General features: G+C 43.1%; 2 protein-coding genes across 6 annotated transcripts in view; one reads left to right on the forward strand and one right to left on the reverse strand.

The window, feature by feature from the left end:
* The window catches only part of nav2a (neuron navigator 2a), a 139887-nt gene extending 127974 nt beyond the window's left edge, over positions 1–11913 (forward strand). For all 5 annotated transcript variants that reach the window (XM_049595156.1, XM_049595162.1, XM_049595169.1 and 2 more), the window contains 13 exons: positions 1692–1864; positions 2044–2197; positions 2804–2990; positions 3304–3404; positions 3513–3608; positions 3901–4078; positions 4385–4620; positions 4989–5140; positions 5555–5626; positions 5778–5974; positions 6053–6171; positions 8127–8327; positions 8514–11913. In XM_049595156.1, the coding sequence (XP_049451113.1) occupies positions 1692–1864; positions 2044–2197; positions 2804–2990; positions 3304–3404; positions 3513–3608; positions 3901–4078; positions 4385–4620; positions 4989–5140; positions 5555–5626; positions 5778–5974; positions 6053–6171; positions 8127–8327; positions 8514–8639 (1992 nt within the window). In that variant the 3' untranslated portion in view covers positions 8640–11913. The remainder of the gene's footprint in view (positions 1–1691; positions 1865–2043; positions 2198–2803; positions 2991–3303; positions 3405–3512; positions 3609–3900; positions 4079–4384; positions 4621–4988; positions 5141–5554; positions 5627–5777; positions 5975–6052; positions 6172–8126; positions 8328–8513) is intronic.
* Positions 11540–15484, reverse strand: dbx1a (developing brain homeobox 1a). Its single transcript, XM_049595394.1, has 4 exons — positions 14720–15484; positions 14516–14617; positions 12797–12999; positions 11540–12676 (listed from the first exon to the last, which is right to left on the reverse strand). The coding sequence occupies exons 1-4, from the start codon at positions 15084–15086 to the stop codon at positions 12395–12397; spliced, it is 954 nt and encodes a 317-aa protein (XP_049451351.1). The 5' UTR covers positions 15087–15484; the 3' UTR covers positions 11540–12394.
* Positions 15485–15981: the final 497 nt, after the last annotated feature.

The following is a 15981-nucleotide window of genomic DNA, read 5'->3' on the forward strand; positions in this document are numbered from 1 at the left end:
ACACCTCCCTAACACTGCTTCTCCCTGAAAACTGCTCTTATGACACTTGAGCCAGCTCTTTGAAGGGAAAATCCACCGAAAAATACTTAAACACTGTCAGAAAAGGAGCATTAGTTAATGTAGCTTGTATCTCTGGATCTATGGCCCTTTTTAGAACATCAAGACACACTGTGATTGGATCAAATTGGACTAAGTGTTGCGTGACCATCCTTTGGTGTATTGAAATCTGCTGAGAGTGGTATCTCCAGCTGTACCGACACAATCGCTAACATGACTAGCAAGCACGCTACAGAGCAGCTGGGAAAAGTGCAGACGTTATAACTGTGCGCAGGGCAGTAACAAAATGTGAGTCAACTGGAGATGCATAATAGGCACCGGTGTGAACAGTGATGTCTCTCAGCTGTCCACATGTGGTCAGATCACCCAAAACACATTAATACCAGGTCTAAATAAGGCCCAAATGTGACATGACTTAAGGTTGTGATATTTTTATTTGAGGACCAAAATTCACCAATTTTGAAAAGTCTACAGAGAACAAAAGATTGTAGAGGAGGCACTAAGACCAATTAATGCAGCACAGCAACAGCTTGCAGAAGCATGACTGTCCTCTGACATGTTCAGCCCAGAGGCCATTAAGTATACACGGTGGATTTCTCCTTCAAACACAAACTCTTGCTAGAACAATATGAGGAAATCAGTTTTTTTTACGTGGGTTTTACCTAAAAGTTTACATGTAGTTCAAATATGGCTCATCATTTTCTTTTTTTTAGCAAAAATACAGACATTGTAAAAGGAGCAGAGACAAGTACAACTTAAAAACCTTCTTAGTATTAAAAGGTAAAGAGAAAATGGGGAAAAGTGCTAATTATATTGTTTATTATGCAAGTTTATTTCAGCTACAGTGATTGTGGTTTAATTATCATTATAACCATTTTTGGATGCCTCCACAGAAAACGGCAAGCAGATCGTGTAATCTTTCAAAACATGTGTTAAACTCTCACAACTCATGCAGTAAAATCCAAGTCTCAATTATCCAGTCATATGCTCAGTACATCCCAAACATATGCAATTTTACTAAAGCTTTACTATTTTAAACTGAACTGAAAGTTAAACATATCTATGCTCTCTTCAAAGCCAGACTACTATACCAAGGTTTTTTAGCGAAAATGTGTTTGGGAAGTACTGAGCAGCATTTGCCTGGATAAATTAGTCTCTTACTCCACAGAGTTGTGTGAGTGTTTGCAAAAATGGTTTTGCTGTTGTTAAATGTGGTCCCCAATCAATCAATATGTTTGTCAGTATTTAAAAGTTTTCTTGAAGACATCAAGTTAACATGGCGTGATTAATTGATTTACAAATGGTGATTTTGTGGTTGATTTCTTTAACCACGCCTGATGAAAAAAAACAAATGCAATTCCAGATTTTTTTAAAATAAAAAACAAAAATGATGAGCCATAATTATAAATCCAAAGCTATACACTCCTCACACTCAGTGTTTGCATTAAGAGCTGTAGCTCAAGTGATAAGACAGTCTTCCCACAATTCCCTTTCTCCCTGTGACTCACTTGCACCTTTTCACAGCTGTTTTCATCCACTTTCCCTGGCACATTCATCCTCTCCCTCCCAGCCGTGTGTTCATGGACGTGTGTTTCTCACCGGTTCTCTTTGTTTCCTCTGTTTTCCATCTGCAGCTGAGAAGCTCCTTCAAACAAGCGTTCAGCAAGAAGAAGTCTCCCAAGTCGGCCTCTTCTCACTCTGACATCGAGGAGATGACGGACTCGTCGCTGCCGTCCTCCCCTAAGCTGCCCCATAATGGCACCACTGCCTCCAGCCACATGCTCAGGAACACACACTCCAACTCGCTGTACGTAGACATTGTCTTCTATATGTGATTGCAGGAGCACTGGGATGGAGTTTAACCTATACAAATATATCCAAAAAGTATTAGTGACATTTTTCAAACAGTATAGATGGAAAACTACCAAATTCTGCTAAATCACATCACTAAACTGTGTTGTCCTGCTTGTGTGTGCGCACGTACAGACTGTCTGAGTGTTTGGACAGTGAGGCAGAGACAGTGATGCAGCTACGCAGTGAACTCCGGGAGAAGGAGATGAAACTGACTGATATCCGCCTGGAGGCTCTCAGCTCTGCACATCAGCTGGACCAGCTCCGGGAGGCCATGAACCGCATGCAGGTCTGGAAACACACACACACACACACACACACACACACACACACACACACACTTCTATTAGAGAACTTCACATCAAAGGATTAAGTCAGCACTGAATCACAGAGTGCAGAAAGTAATATGTCACCTCTGGCCACAACCCGTCAGTGATGTCACCGCAGAGGTTTTGGCTTTTATAGCTGGTGATAACCAACAGCTGTGACATCATTGACTGTGTGTCAGCCAGATGTGCAGCAACAGTTTTCGCTCATGGTGATTCACTCTTGAGCCCCCTCAAAGCATTAATGACCTTACTGCTTAAAGGTCAAAGTTCATTTGTTTCTCTGTAAAACTATTTAAAACAATGAATTATGTGTTTATTTGATGTTGTTATGCCTTTGCAAAACTGTTCTTACCCTCAATGAAAAGCTCTTTTTAGTTTTATTTTTTAGATAAGTTGCCTGTGTTTAATTGTACAACATCATCTGACATATTGCTGGTCAGATTTTGCTGACATTTTAAAGGAAACATTTTAGCACTGGACAGGCAGTTTAACACAATAAGTTGGCCTCAAGGGGGGGCTAGTGGTAACGTTCACAATTAATTAACTTGAGCTGTGTGTGTCTGCAGTTGGAGATTGAGAAGCTGAAGGCGGAGAATGACCGTCTGAAGGTGGAGAATCAGGGCAGCAGGATGGGCTCCCAGGCCTCCATCTCCTCCTCCCCTCCCCCTCACGCACACAGCCAGGCCCAGGGAACTGGGCCAGCGCTCTCCCAGCACAGCCTCAACCTCACCACCAGCGAGTCCACCAGTCTGGGTAAGACAGAGCTGATGCCATGCGACCTACACAGTTCCTGGTAGATCTGTATGAGCTACTGAATGTGCTTGGACCCCATGTCATGGACAACATACAGTATAAAAGCATTATCTTTTTTTACTTAAATGTTCTTTATAGATGGGTCGGCTGTTAGGGGCGGGATTAGATATTCGGTCACTAGCTCAAATTTCAGTCTCAAGACTGTTTTACATACGTTTCTGAGCAGGGAACCATTTCCTCCAATGAACAGATAATTCATGTGTCAGACAGTGAATTTACATTTACTTGAACCTTATCTGACCTTGCTCTCCAGACATGCTGCTGGACGACACTGGCGGAGAGGGAGGGATGAGGAAGGAAGGGCGACACGTGAAGATGGTCGTCAGCCTGGACACGGACAGCAAGTGGGGAGAGGTGAGAAGTGTTAGAAAATACAATTAAAGCTATTTTGTGTTGGTTAAGAATGATACTGTACCTGAAGGCTTATCGGTATCTAAAACCAGTCGTGATTTTCCATCGCAGGAGGGCCGACCTCGTCATTTTCTGATCGGCTGCATCGGTGTGAGTGGGAAAACGAAGTGGGATGTCCTGGACGGAGTGGTCCGACGCCTTTTTAAGGTAAACATTAACAAGGTGATGTCAGAAACACTTCAGCATCAGTGTAAAGACAGTTAAAAGTTTCAGTTTTAGGTCTTTGAATACAAAAAGGATCTTGAAAATGTTTGAGTCTTGGTACTCAGGTTTTCTGCTTTAACACAAAATGCACAGAATTAAAAAGATAACTATTATCACTATCACATACTGCTGTCCTTTTCAAAACCTGTTAAAACCAGAGATAGCTTCATAGCAGACATCCTCTTTAAAAACGTTACAGAAACACCCTTTAAATGCTGAACTTTATGTCTGGCAGGAGTACATTACCCATGTGGACCCGGTGAGCCAGCTGGGGCTGAGCTCAGACAGCGTGGAGGGATACAATATCGGCGAAATCCACCGGCCCAGCACTCCCAGTGCAGCCCACACACCCGAGCTGCTGCCCTGTGGCTACCTGGTGGGAGACAGCAACACTATCAACATCCAGCTCAAAGGTACCAGCACGTCATAAAGCTAACTCTGCAAATGATCATTCTGTTCTGCCAGTCTATAGTAAGCTTTCTTTCACACAGAAAAACCCAGTTTAAAACAAATTTTAATCAAGCTTATACACCATGTTAGTCTATTACTCTTATTTCTCTAAATAACTGGACCAACATAGAAGCTGCTACACTGGAAAAACTAGAAGACCGCATGATAAACAGGTTTGGCACTACAAAAAAAACTGACTACTTGTAAACATGAGTAAAAGAGTAAATATAAATGTAAAATATTTCCTAAATATCCCGATCTGTGTCCAGGTGTGAGCAGTGAGAACGTGGACTCGCTGGTGTTTGACACTCTGATCCCGAAGCCCATGCTGCAGCGCTACGTCTCCCTGCTGAAGGAGCACAGACGCGTCATCCTGTCGGGCCCCAGCGGCACAGGAAAGACCTACCTGGCCAATCAGCTGTCTCGCCACTTGCTGCTGCTAGAGGGTAGACCGCTTACCCCGAACGCTGTTGTCACGTTCAATGTGGACCATAAGTCCAGCAAGGTATACACATGTACATTCTGCATTCGAAGTTTAAGTTGTTGTTTAGTTGTTGGTTGCTGGCAGTTTCTTTGATTAAAATGAGATAAATCTTCAGAGGAATGTGCGGCACCATTTGTAAATTTTTAAAAATGTATTATTACAAATAAATACACAAATGTATGATCAAAAATGGCATTTTAGCATTAGTACTGTATGGCAATATGAGGGAAACTGGTGGTTAATTTAACATATGAGGACAACTAAATCACACTAGCAAAGACTCTGACCATGAGTCATCAAGGTTGTGTGTAGATCACACCAGTGTTCAAAGAACATAAAAACAAGTATGACTGGTTACATGATTTCACATGCTTTCTGTCTCTTTGTAGGAGTTGCGTCAGTACCTGTCAGGTTTGGCCGAGCAGTGCAGCAGTGTCCCGGGGGCAGACAGCCCTCTGGTGGTCATTCTGGACAACCTGCACCACGTCAGCTCCCTGGGAGACATCTTCAATGGCGTCTTCAACTGCAACTACCAGCACTGGTCAGTTCACACAAAAACACATACAGTCATGCTTTAATACAAAGGGGACATATTATATGTTTCCTTTTTTTCTGTCATAATGTTACAATGTCAAATGTTCATATTAAACATGGCCAAAGTTTCGAATAATGAAGCATGTAAACATGTTTGAGTAGAAACCTAGAATGCAAGTATGAACCTGAATATGAGGAAGATAGATCCTCACCAATGGTTGAATGAATTTAGATACTCAGTCATAATGCAGTGGTCATGTAAGGACTGAAGTGTGCAGGTGTGTTAAAAGAATGAATATTTCTACAGCATGGCAATAAACCAAAAAAAAAAACTTGCTTCACTTGACTTGGTACAAGTCGGCTTAATGGACTGATGTAACCAGATGAGAAAGAATAATAATGTGTTTTTCTTTCCTTTCAGCCCCTACATCATCGGCACCATGAGCCAAGCTACGTCATCTGCCCCCAACCTGCAGCTTCACCACAACTTCAGGTAAACTGCTGCTGATATCCTCCACCCACTCTGGCATCTGGACATATTGAAAGATTTACATGGTCTTAAAATCAATATAAATCTAGGGCAAACTGTTACCATGTTGTATGATGCTGTAAAGTCCTGTTACACCTGTGTGTTCTCTGACCAGGTGGGTGCTGTGTGCCAACCACATGGAGCCAGTGAAAGGCTTCCTTGGTCGTTACCTGAGGAGGAAGCTGATAGAGACGGAGATCGGCAGCCGAACGCGCAACATGGAGCTGGTGAAGATTATTGACTGGATCCCGCGGGTTTGGCACCACCTCAACCGCTTCCTGGAGACACACAGCTCCTCTGATGTCACCATCGGTAAGAGACTGACTCATGATTTAGGAAAGATCCTTGAATAAATGTCAGTGTCTTACCTCTCTGCTCTGTGGCATGCAGGACCTCGTCTCTTCTTGTCCTGTCCCATGGACGTGGAGGGATCCAGGGTTTGGTTCACTGACCTCTGGAACTACTCCATCATCCCCTACATGCTGGAGGCCATACGAGAGGGACTGCAGGTAACACACACACACACATTGTCATTGTGAATATCTCAAAAACTTTCTATTTGCAGGAAATGGTGGTGATTTCTGATACCAGGTCTGGGATCCTGATTATATTTTCAGCCATAACAATAAAACTAATTAATAGAGACTTGATTTGATTTAACATCCTGAGGGGCTGTTAAGAGGATCCAGCTGAAGGAAGTTGCAGTGTAATGTGTGTGAGAATGATGTAACTGTTCAGACCTGCCCTCTCAGAGGACCAGGGTTATGTTCATCAAAGTGAAATGGATTCAATTTGTCCTCTTAATCTGCGTGTAATTAGCATCTGATTCAGTTAGACAGCAGCTAATCACCAGAATGCAACCTCTGAGTGTGAGTGAACGGGAGCTTGAAGGCAGAGTTCACTACAGGAATTTGTCTAATCAGCTTAGAAAAGAAACTGTGCATGATGAAATGGACACTTTTTTTCTTCTTCTTTTTTAAACTTAGGCTGCAGTTCATCTCCACATGAAATACTTCACATGGCATCTGTTACTTTAAAATAGTAAAATAATAATTGTTAAAACAAATGAATCATAGGACAAACTTATCTCTTAGGAAATTAAACAGCTAGACTCAGGCAAAACAACAACAGAATCCATTGCAATATATCAGTTGTAACAAGCAATATCAAAGGACTAAAGTCAGCTTTGTAGGTGTTAAATTTAAACTTGTATAATAATCAGATAATGGTCCATTTGTTATTATTGCTGTGATTTTTAACTCAGAGGTTGTTGCATTTCTTTGAATGAATACTTCACCCGCAAATTGACCATTTGTATATTCTGTTCAATTCAATACAACTTTATTTATCCTTAAGGAAATTGTTGTGCCAGAGAATGCTTCAAATTACATTAACACTAACTACAGTAACCACAATTTAACGTTCACTACCAGTAACAACGAGTGGGTTCCCCGGGTCAGGATCACTCACTGGGCCCAGTTTTAGAACAATAGAGTGTTAAATATCTGGAAAAATATGGAGCAAAAGCCATTTCCTTATAGAGTACGATAAGTATAAGAGTTACTACAATGGTGGAAAAAACAGACTGCTCCTGAATCAATGGTATATTGAATTTGATACAACAATGAGAGGTAGTATTGCACATGACATTGCACTATGAGTTCCTTAGCACGTTACCTTGAATTTGTGAAGAGAAGGCAAACATTCTTCATGAATTAAACGGATACGTTTCACAACAGCAAAACATCAGTTTAGAAACTGACAACTCCTGCAGTATAATCCAAGTCTCATTTATCCAGTTGTGTGCTCAGAACTTTGAAAACACATCAGTACAAACTGTCTCATGCATGGTTGAGTAGCGTTCCTGGGCATGCTAATGGGCACACTGCTCTTGGAGGAAGTGTGTTATGTTGTAAACTTTTAGCGAAAATGCCTTGTGTTTGGAAAGTACTGAGCATACGACTGAATAAATGAGACATGAATTATATTGCACAAGTTGTGTGAGAGTTGGTAAAACAGTTTTGCTGTCATTAAACGCTGTCCCCAATGACTTAAACTCATGAAGAATGTTTGCCTTTTTGGATTCTCCATTTAGCATGGATGCATGCAAGAAAATCTACATTTTCTTCACGAATTTAAGGTAACGTGGAGAGCAACTGATATACAAATGGTCATTTTGTGGGTGAAGTATTCTTTTAAATAATTTGAAGCAGCTTTCACGAATGCCTGCTGTCACTGAGATTTATATATAATTTGTTCTTCCCTAGAGCAACTCTGCTTTAACACCTGACGTAGCATTTGCTTTTTTAGAGGCACAACTTTCCGCAGAAAACAGACCTTCAATAAATACTGACAAACTGCAACTTCAAGCCATTATGCCACTTGTCTTCAAGTCCAAAACACTAAATCTGCCTCAGAGCTTCTTCATGCATATTTCATTATTACATTCTGTGTCCCTCTGTAGCTGTACGGCCGCAGGGCTGCGTGGGAGGACCCTGCTGCCTGGGTTATTGACACTTACCCGTGGTCAGCCACACCCACTCCAGCTGAATGGCCCCCTCTGCTGCAGCTCCGCCCAGAGGATGTGGGGTTTGACGGCTACTCTGCCCCGAGAGAAGGAGTCAGGAAAGAGCCACCACAGAGCGACAGTGACGCAGACCCACTGGTGAGAGGAAATACACACGAAGAAGTACAGACTCTTAGATTAGCTTAGACACAGTAGTCATGCACACACATAGCTTCCTAGCTTGTTGCAGAGCATGAAAGCTCATAAACAGTGTTAGTGAACAGGTGCTTCTTTTATCTATGAGTTGTAAAGCTTAATGAGACTGACACTTGTTTCTGCCGACAGATGAACATGCTGATGCGTCTAAAGGAGGCGGCAACATCATCAAGCCCGCAGAGCTACGATAGCGACTCCAACAGCAACAGCCATCAGGACGACATCCTGGACTCATCGCTAGAGTCGACTTTGTGATGCCGACACTGGGATCAGTTTTCAGGAGGAACTTTTTATATGAACTGTTCTCAGCTGGAGAACTTCTTGTTAGAGTATAATTTCATGCCACAAAATCCAGCCACCTTAATTTGGGTGCAGGTAACCCAAATATTTAAAAAAGAGAAAAAAGGTTCAAACTGCATTTCAGAAAACGGGCAACAAAAGTTTCTACTGCACTGCGTTGTTTTTTTTGTTTTGTTTTGTTTTTCACCGCTGTGGCCCGTGGCTCCTCTGTCAGGAGCCTGACATCTACTTCAGACAGACAGATAATAAAAGCACACAGCCTGTCTCTCGTGGTGAGGCATCGTCATTACCATCACCAGCCATCAGCATCTTAAACACCAGCCTGGAGTCCTCCATCCTCAACTGAGCCACAGCATCAGCTCCAGCTCATCAGGCTGAGATACTCCTGGGCCTGCCCGGCTGCAGTGCATCTGAGTGTCCTGCAGGTGGCAATACAGACCTTTGTCTCTGGAGCATCAGGGAGCCTGAGCTACCAGCTGCTGAGAACACCGATGAGACACTGCTGGTTGGACGGACGGACGAACAGCCGGCAGTTATCTGCTCTTCCTCCGACTCTGTGGCTGAAGTTTACTGTGTGAGGGTAAATCGAGCCAAAGTGAATGTTCGTCTCAAAGCATGTCTGCTCACACTTTAGACATTGTTTGATTTTGTTCAAACCCCAACTAAACGAAATCAGATTTTTAAGTTGGGTAAAGAAATAGCATTGTACTAACAATGGAGGAAATGTGTGTCAACAAAAAGCAATCAAGAGAGCACTAATAAAAACAGTTCCTATCAGATACAGCTGAATGATTTTGATTTTAATGTCTGCATTCAAAGCTCTCAGTGGACAAAATGGAGGAGAAGTGATGTGTTTATACATGTAAATCCATAATATATGTGTGGTAACAAGGACACAGGCAAACACCGACTATGTTTACATACACACTAATAGTCCACTACTATTCTGAATATGATAGGGGTCAGGTAAACAGACACAGACAAATTTTGGATAAGCTGCAATGGGCCGTTTTCTGAATTAGGCATTTTCTGATTAAGACGTGGGATATGCTGATATTTAGGTTTCAGGAGCATTCTTTGACATGTATCTAGCTTATTGTCAGCTCTGTGCGTTGTCACAGACTGGTTCTACACAAACCAACCAGCCAGCTCTTTGCAAGGCTGATACAGAGATACATGCCCAAAAGAAATGCCCACAGTTGTGTTTGGAAGAAGACACAGACCTACTTTTAAACATTATGAAAGAAAAGAATGAAAATGGGTGGCTGTGTTCACTCGATCCCACAAACTATTTTGATGCCAGAAGCAAAATGACAAGCGGCTCCAGCTGTTCCATTTTTCCATATTTTGGCGATTATAACGACATGTTGAGGCACGGAATATGCATGTGAACAGCTTAATAGAAATACTGTCTTTCTCTGAGAAAAGGCAAAACCTGAAATATTTTGTACATGTAACCGTAGCCATTGTAGCAGCACTGCTTCACCACCAGATCAAAGTCTGTGGAAAAAAATCTCAAGCCAATTTAACCAAAAAATTCTCACCTTAAATCCTGCTGACATCTTTTTCTTTTGGAGTTGACAAAGGGTCCTCAGTGGGCACATCCCGCCTCAAAGCTGAGAAACTTTTCTTCCACCAGAAAGTAGTTCCTTTGAAATGAAGCAGAATAACATATTAAGTGCATTTGTTATTTGGCCAAACACACAACTGTAAACACCAACATTTATAGCTAATTTTACAAAGCAAGGCAAGGACAAAATCTAACTTACAAAGTCCCTTTAAGAGTCTTAGTTCTCTTAAAAACAAACACTGTCAGGAGGAAAGGGTGCAAACTGGGAATTGAACATTCACCATGGCTCGATTTATCTGTTTAAAGTGTTTGAGATATTGTCCTTTTCCATCTGTGTTATAACTTTCTGCGTGACTTCACAAATAACGCCTCTAAGTTTTCGCATCAACTCACTCAATAATCCTTTGAGATCTCCATGCACATTGGCCCAAACAGGCTGTTGTAGCACATCTCTCTTTTGGTGCTGGACTGAATTCTAACAAACAATGCCTTACTCTTTTTCTAAACAGACTATGTGCATTAGCCGATTCTTTATTCGTCTAAATGGCTGTAAACCTAACAGGGCTCCGAGTCGACACTCTCCTCGAGGAGCGGCGTCGACCTCTCATCATATCAAACACCAATGCCGTGGGATTGGGACGTGAATGAGAAGCAGTACTTTGGGTTTTAAAATTTAAGTTGTATGCATGTATGACCCAGTGCTGTGAAGCTGGTGTAAATATTTGGACCACTAGCAAGAAATAAATAAATATATAGATGTTTTTTTGGTGCTCGAAATTTTGCAGGTTGATTGGGTGAGGGAAGATTAAGATGTGCTGATTTTATACCTCATCCCCATCCTTTAAATGTCCACGCTCATAGTCTGTTTGATGTGACTCTGTGATGAACAAAAACTGTCCTATCAAACATGTTGAACTAATTAAGTGAAAACTAGTGTATATGCTGCTTTGTTTATAGTGATATAATTAATCTGAGGTTAAAAGTATAAAGGTACTTGTGGTTGAATGATAATGTTAAACGGTTTGACATCATTTCTGTGGCGTGAAATCTAAGGAATATTTGGGGGTCATGTCGTCCAGCACAGTTTCCATCGCTTTCAGTGTTTTTGTCACTGATCCTATGCAACATTCATTCTGATCTCTAAATGGAAGCCAAAAGCTGAGTGTGCATTTTGTCCCCCTCTGTGCGTGGTGTCCAGCACTGCCGAGATGCACAGCATGGAACCTGACTTGTGAGGACTTTAAAGATTTGTGGCCCATGTTCTTTGTCCGTATGTGTGTCTGTGTAGTTTATAGACACTCTCCTGCTATGGTCCTTGTAAGCACAAAGAGACTGAGAGGTGTGGATGTTGTCCAAGCATTTGTCTGTCAGTTTTATTACTCACAAACTCAATGAATGTTTAGCCTTCTTTGCTATGTACATTTTTTATATGTAACATAACTTTGTAAATAGTTGATTATCTTGCAGCATTTTGATGACTTTTCTAGCCGATTTGTTACAGTACTTGAAAAGGAGTATTTTGTGTACAGTCTCTTTACATCAGAGCAGATTGATGCGGTTTGTCATCACTGGTCTGTCCAGGGCTCGGAGAATTAAATCTGATATCACTGTACTAGTCTTAAGTTATTGTGATTCAATAAAATTAATGATTATTTATGATTTAATGTTGGCAAATGGTTCCTTTAAAAAAAAACACCACAAACACTTGACTTGGAATTGTTTACAATTTTATTTGGTATTTGTACAAAATGTGTGAAATAAACATATATACAGCACATAATACAACATACTTATTAAACAAATTCATATAAATTATTAACGAAATAGCTACATTTTTCAATAAACAACTCTATTCAAGGTCAAGGTAAAAGTAACTCAATATTCTTGGCATAAAATTTCCATACAAAATTGTACAAAATACTGTACAATTGAACAAAGCTGTGCAAAACAGCAAATTGTGTCTAAGAAGCAGATCCTGTAGAGTGCGCATGCGCTGATGAAGCAACAAACTTGAGTGAAACTTGTGTTTTTGAACATGTATGGGGTCCCCTTTAAGGCCGGCAGCTTCTTACAGATCTGGTCACAGTCTCATGAAAACAAAACGTGGGTTATATTCTCTATATTTGCGTTTTAAAATAAATTAAGATACTGTTATTTCTTCTTCGTCTGACTCTGAGAAGTCCGAGTGCTTGCTGGAAAGAGACGGAGAGGAGATGCTGGACCCCGCCCTCATTCTCTCTCTTCCGAACTCTTCCTCTTCATCTTCCTCCTCGGCTGAGGACTTCTTGCCGACGTCGCTGAGGTCCGGGTGCGGGTTGGCTTTGGTGGGCAGCGTCTGCTCGCGGCAGCCACCGGACGACAGCAGCTCTCGTTCCTTTGAGTTCCTCCACTTCATCCGCCTGTTCTGGAACCAGATTTTCACCTGTGGAGGTGGAGAAAATGGTGAGTGAATAAAACATCAGGTAATGGAATGCGCAACAGCGTCTTTACGCGCAAATTACGCACGACATATTAGAGGTTTTAAGCGCGTGTGAAGTTTTACCTGTGAGTCTTTTAGGCCCAACTTAGAGGCCAGCTTCTTCCTGTCGGGTTTGCTGATGTATTTCTGTTTCTGGAACATCTTTTCCAAGGCCTTGCGCTGCACATCGGAAAACACCGCCCTCCTCAGCATCCCTCTCCGGGGTTTCCCTCTGGCGGCCAGGGGCCAAGAGAAGGTCCCGGGAATGGGAACAACGGATGAAGATGCTACAATACAAACACAGAGGAGGAATTGGAACCTGTTAGATTTGTTTTTGTTGCCATATCCACGTGTAAAAAAGTGTGTGCAGAGCAGAAATGATCCCTAACCAAGACCAAATAAATCTAAACTTAAACCCACTCAGGCCTCTATATGAACATAATGATTATTTCTCTCTAAGACTCTTCAATCGGTTATTATTGGAAGTTTTCTCCCTTTGGAACTGTGCAATACGTCTCCGTTTTGAGTGAAATGGCACGAGGTGACTAATTAGCACATTGGCCGGTCCCCAACCGCATTGGTATGGTAAAGAGGTAGCATATCCTTTAAGGAACCCTGTGAGGGCGGATAGAGGAGTTAATAAACCGTGAACGGTAATTGTGTAGTAATGAACTAACGCAGAAAAGACTCTGGACAGGCGGCGAAGGCCATATATTATCGCAACAAAAGGAGATTTACACTTTCAAACTAAACACAACTGCATACCAGAATACTGATGCCCGGAGGGGGGGAGTGAAGAGTGGAGGGGAATGGCGCTTTTTTTTTCTTCTTCGTGCCTTCAAATCATTTTCATTAAATGAACACGAAAAGCTATTCAGGACGGTGGAGTTGTTTTGTTGAGGCATTCAGCTGAGCCCATGAAAAGACTCCATCTCCATTATGATTTGGCTGAATGAAAGCACGGACTAGCGACTTTATAGACTTTTCTAAGAGATTATTCTTTATCTCAACTCGCTGATTGGCCCGCTTGGAGAATAAACGTTTAGGGCACAGAGAGAGTGAGGACTGGAGGTCAGTGGTAACCTATCCTATGGGCCGTGCAGCATGCAGGGACAAACCTTCCCCAGCTAGGACATTTTAGACGCAGTTGGGCTTTTAAAAACTCGCTTTACTTCAGCTCCCACCGCGCCAGACACTTTCCCTGTCTGCATCCTGCTAACTGGACTTCCTCCTGACAGTAGCTGCCCTGTGGCCGCAGAAGAATCAGGAACAACGACGCGCTATGTGGTCTTGTGAGAATATTGAAAACTCTCAATAGCGCCTAATAGGGAAATTAGTGCATGACTGGTTCACGCCTTTGGCCCCCCTGGTAAAAGTCACTCTCCGGGGTGTGTGGGTGGTTCGCCCGGTGGGAGCTGACCAAATTGGTCACGGTGCTGAAGGCTTTGTTGCACGCCACAGCGGCCCGGTGGCCCCCCGGGCGCTGTGGGAAAACGCGGGGCCAGGGAAATGCCAAAACGCCCCCAATGGGAAACAGGGGGGACGATAACTCGCCACCCCGCCTCAAATTTAGAGCGTGACGATTTGGGATAATTGGTTAATTAGGGGGTGGGTGGGTGGGTCCGGGCAGGGGCCAGAGCCAGCGCTCCCCATTAACGAGACAGTGATTTCTTCTTTTCTGGGTAAAAATATATGACAGGGTGCGACAGTGTTTTACATCTAAATGCAATTAGCTCAGGCAGAATTCTAAAGGCTGAAGAGAGATGGATCCACGAAGGAGAAGTGCGTAAAAGCTGCACCTACCTGGTAAATAAGGCGTCCTGAATATGGGGTGAAAGGTCCCGTCAAAGCAGGGGATGGGGAAGGTCTTGGAGTGCAGGCTGTGGAGTGCAGGGGGTGAGGACGCTGTGGAGGAACATCACACATGTTAAAATCATCACCATCGTGAATGAGGAAAATAAATCTGAACAGATCAACTCAAAGTGAAGACAGAAACTGTCTACTCACCGGTCTTTGGTGAAGGGGCGAGGATGGCGCTCACTCCAAACTTGAGAAAAGTTGGGTCCTTGCTGCTGGACACAGACGTTTTCGGCGAGCATGATTCGCGCGTCACCGCGGTCGTGGCCACCGCGCGCTCCGCGGGCGCGCCGCCGAAGGACACGGTGGTGGTGGCTGTGGTCAGCGAAGCGCACGCCGACGGGACAGTCCGGTTAACGAAGGCGGCGGGGCGGCTTATCCGCAGCAGGTCCTCCACTAGAAAGCTGGACTGAGTCGGGAAGGCGGACGGCAGCGTCTGGTGGAGCGGCAGAGCAGCGGCGGGCCGGTACAGCCCCGGGTAGAAGGCAGGAGGCGCGATGACGCTTGGGATCATCATGGTCCCGGTTTGAAAAAAAGAGTCAGTGTGTGAAATCAGAGATACTCCGTGTGTCAGCTGGGAGAGAATCAGTCGTGTGAATGGCTGCTAACTCCTCTGGTTTCCTCACTCTGGGGAGAGGAGTTTTATAGCAGCATGCCCCCCCGGCCCTCGGCTCAGGGCTGACAGCCGCAACAATGGGGCTCAACAAAGTTCTCCACATGGGTCGCTTTCATGCCGCATCCCCCGGGCCGCTGATTGGCCGAAGGACGCAATTTATGATTGCATTAGACTTCATAAGCAAGCACCACACAATGTCCCCCCCACAAAAGAGGCTCAGTCATCAATTTTGCATGTTGACCACTTTCCTTTCAATTTGTTTTGTTTGGCAGAGGCAAGCGGCCTAATTAAAGAGCAATCTTTACAGATTCGGTCATTATATGGGGACTTTTAATGAGCACTTTATAAAGGATACTTTATCCTTGTCCATTCAGGGTGTCTTTCTGCTATGCAGGATATAAAATACACTCGTTAAAATGTAAAATTATTCTTTTATTCTATTACCAGTGTTGTAAAAATACACACCTACATTTAGAAATAGGCTTTAAACCAAAGCTTTATAATACTATTAACAGAATAACTCAGTATATTTATTGTTAAATCTACATTAGTTGCAGACGCTGCGCAGCATCTCAAATGTAAATCAGTTTTAGGGTTTCATAGGATTCTCAACACTCAATCTGGCCCTCGTCATGGAATAATGTCTTAAACGGATTTCTGCTATCAAAACGCTTTAACAGATGTGTTAAATATCACTCTTTTGCACAGGCTTCATTCAGTGCGCAGAGCCGCAGCTCAGTGCGCAAAGGAGAAGTGTGCGGCCTGAGCCGTGCGCTCATGATCCTGTTAACCATGA

This window comes from Epinephelus fuscoguttatus, linkage group LG2 (genome assembly GCF_011397635.1).
Source record: "Epinephelus fuscoguttatus linkage group LG2, E.fuscoguttatus.final_Chr_v1".
NCBI lineage: Eukaryota > Metazoa > Chordata > Actinopteri > Perciformes > Serranidae > Epinephelus > Epinephelus fuscoguttatus.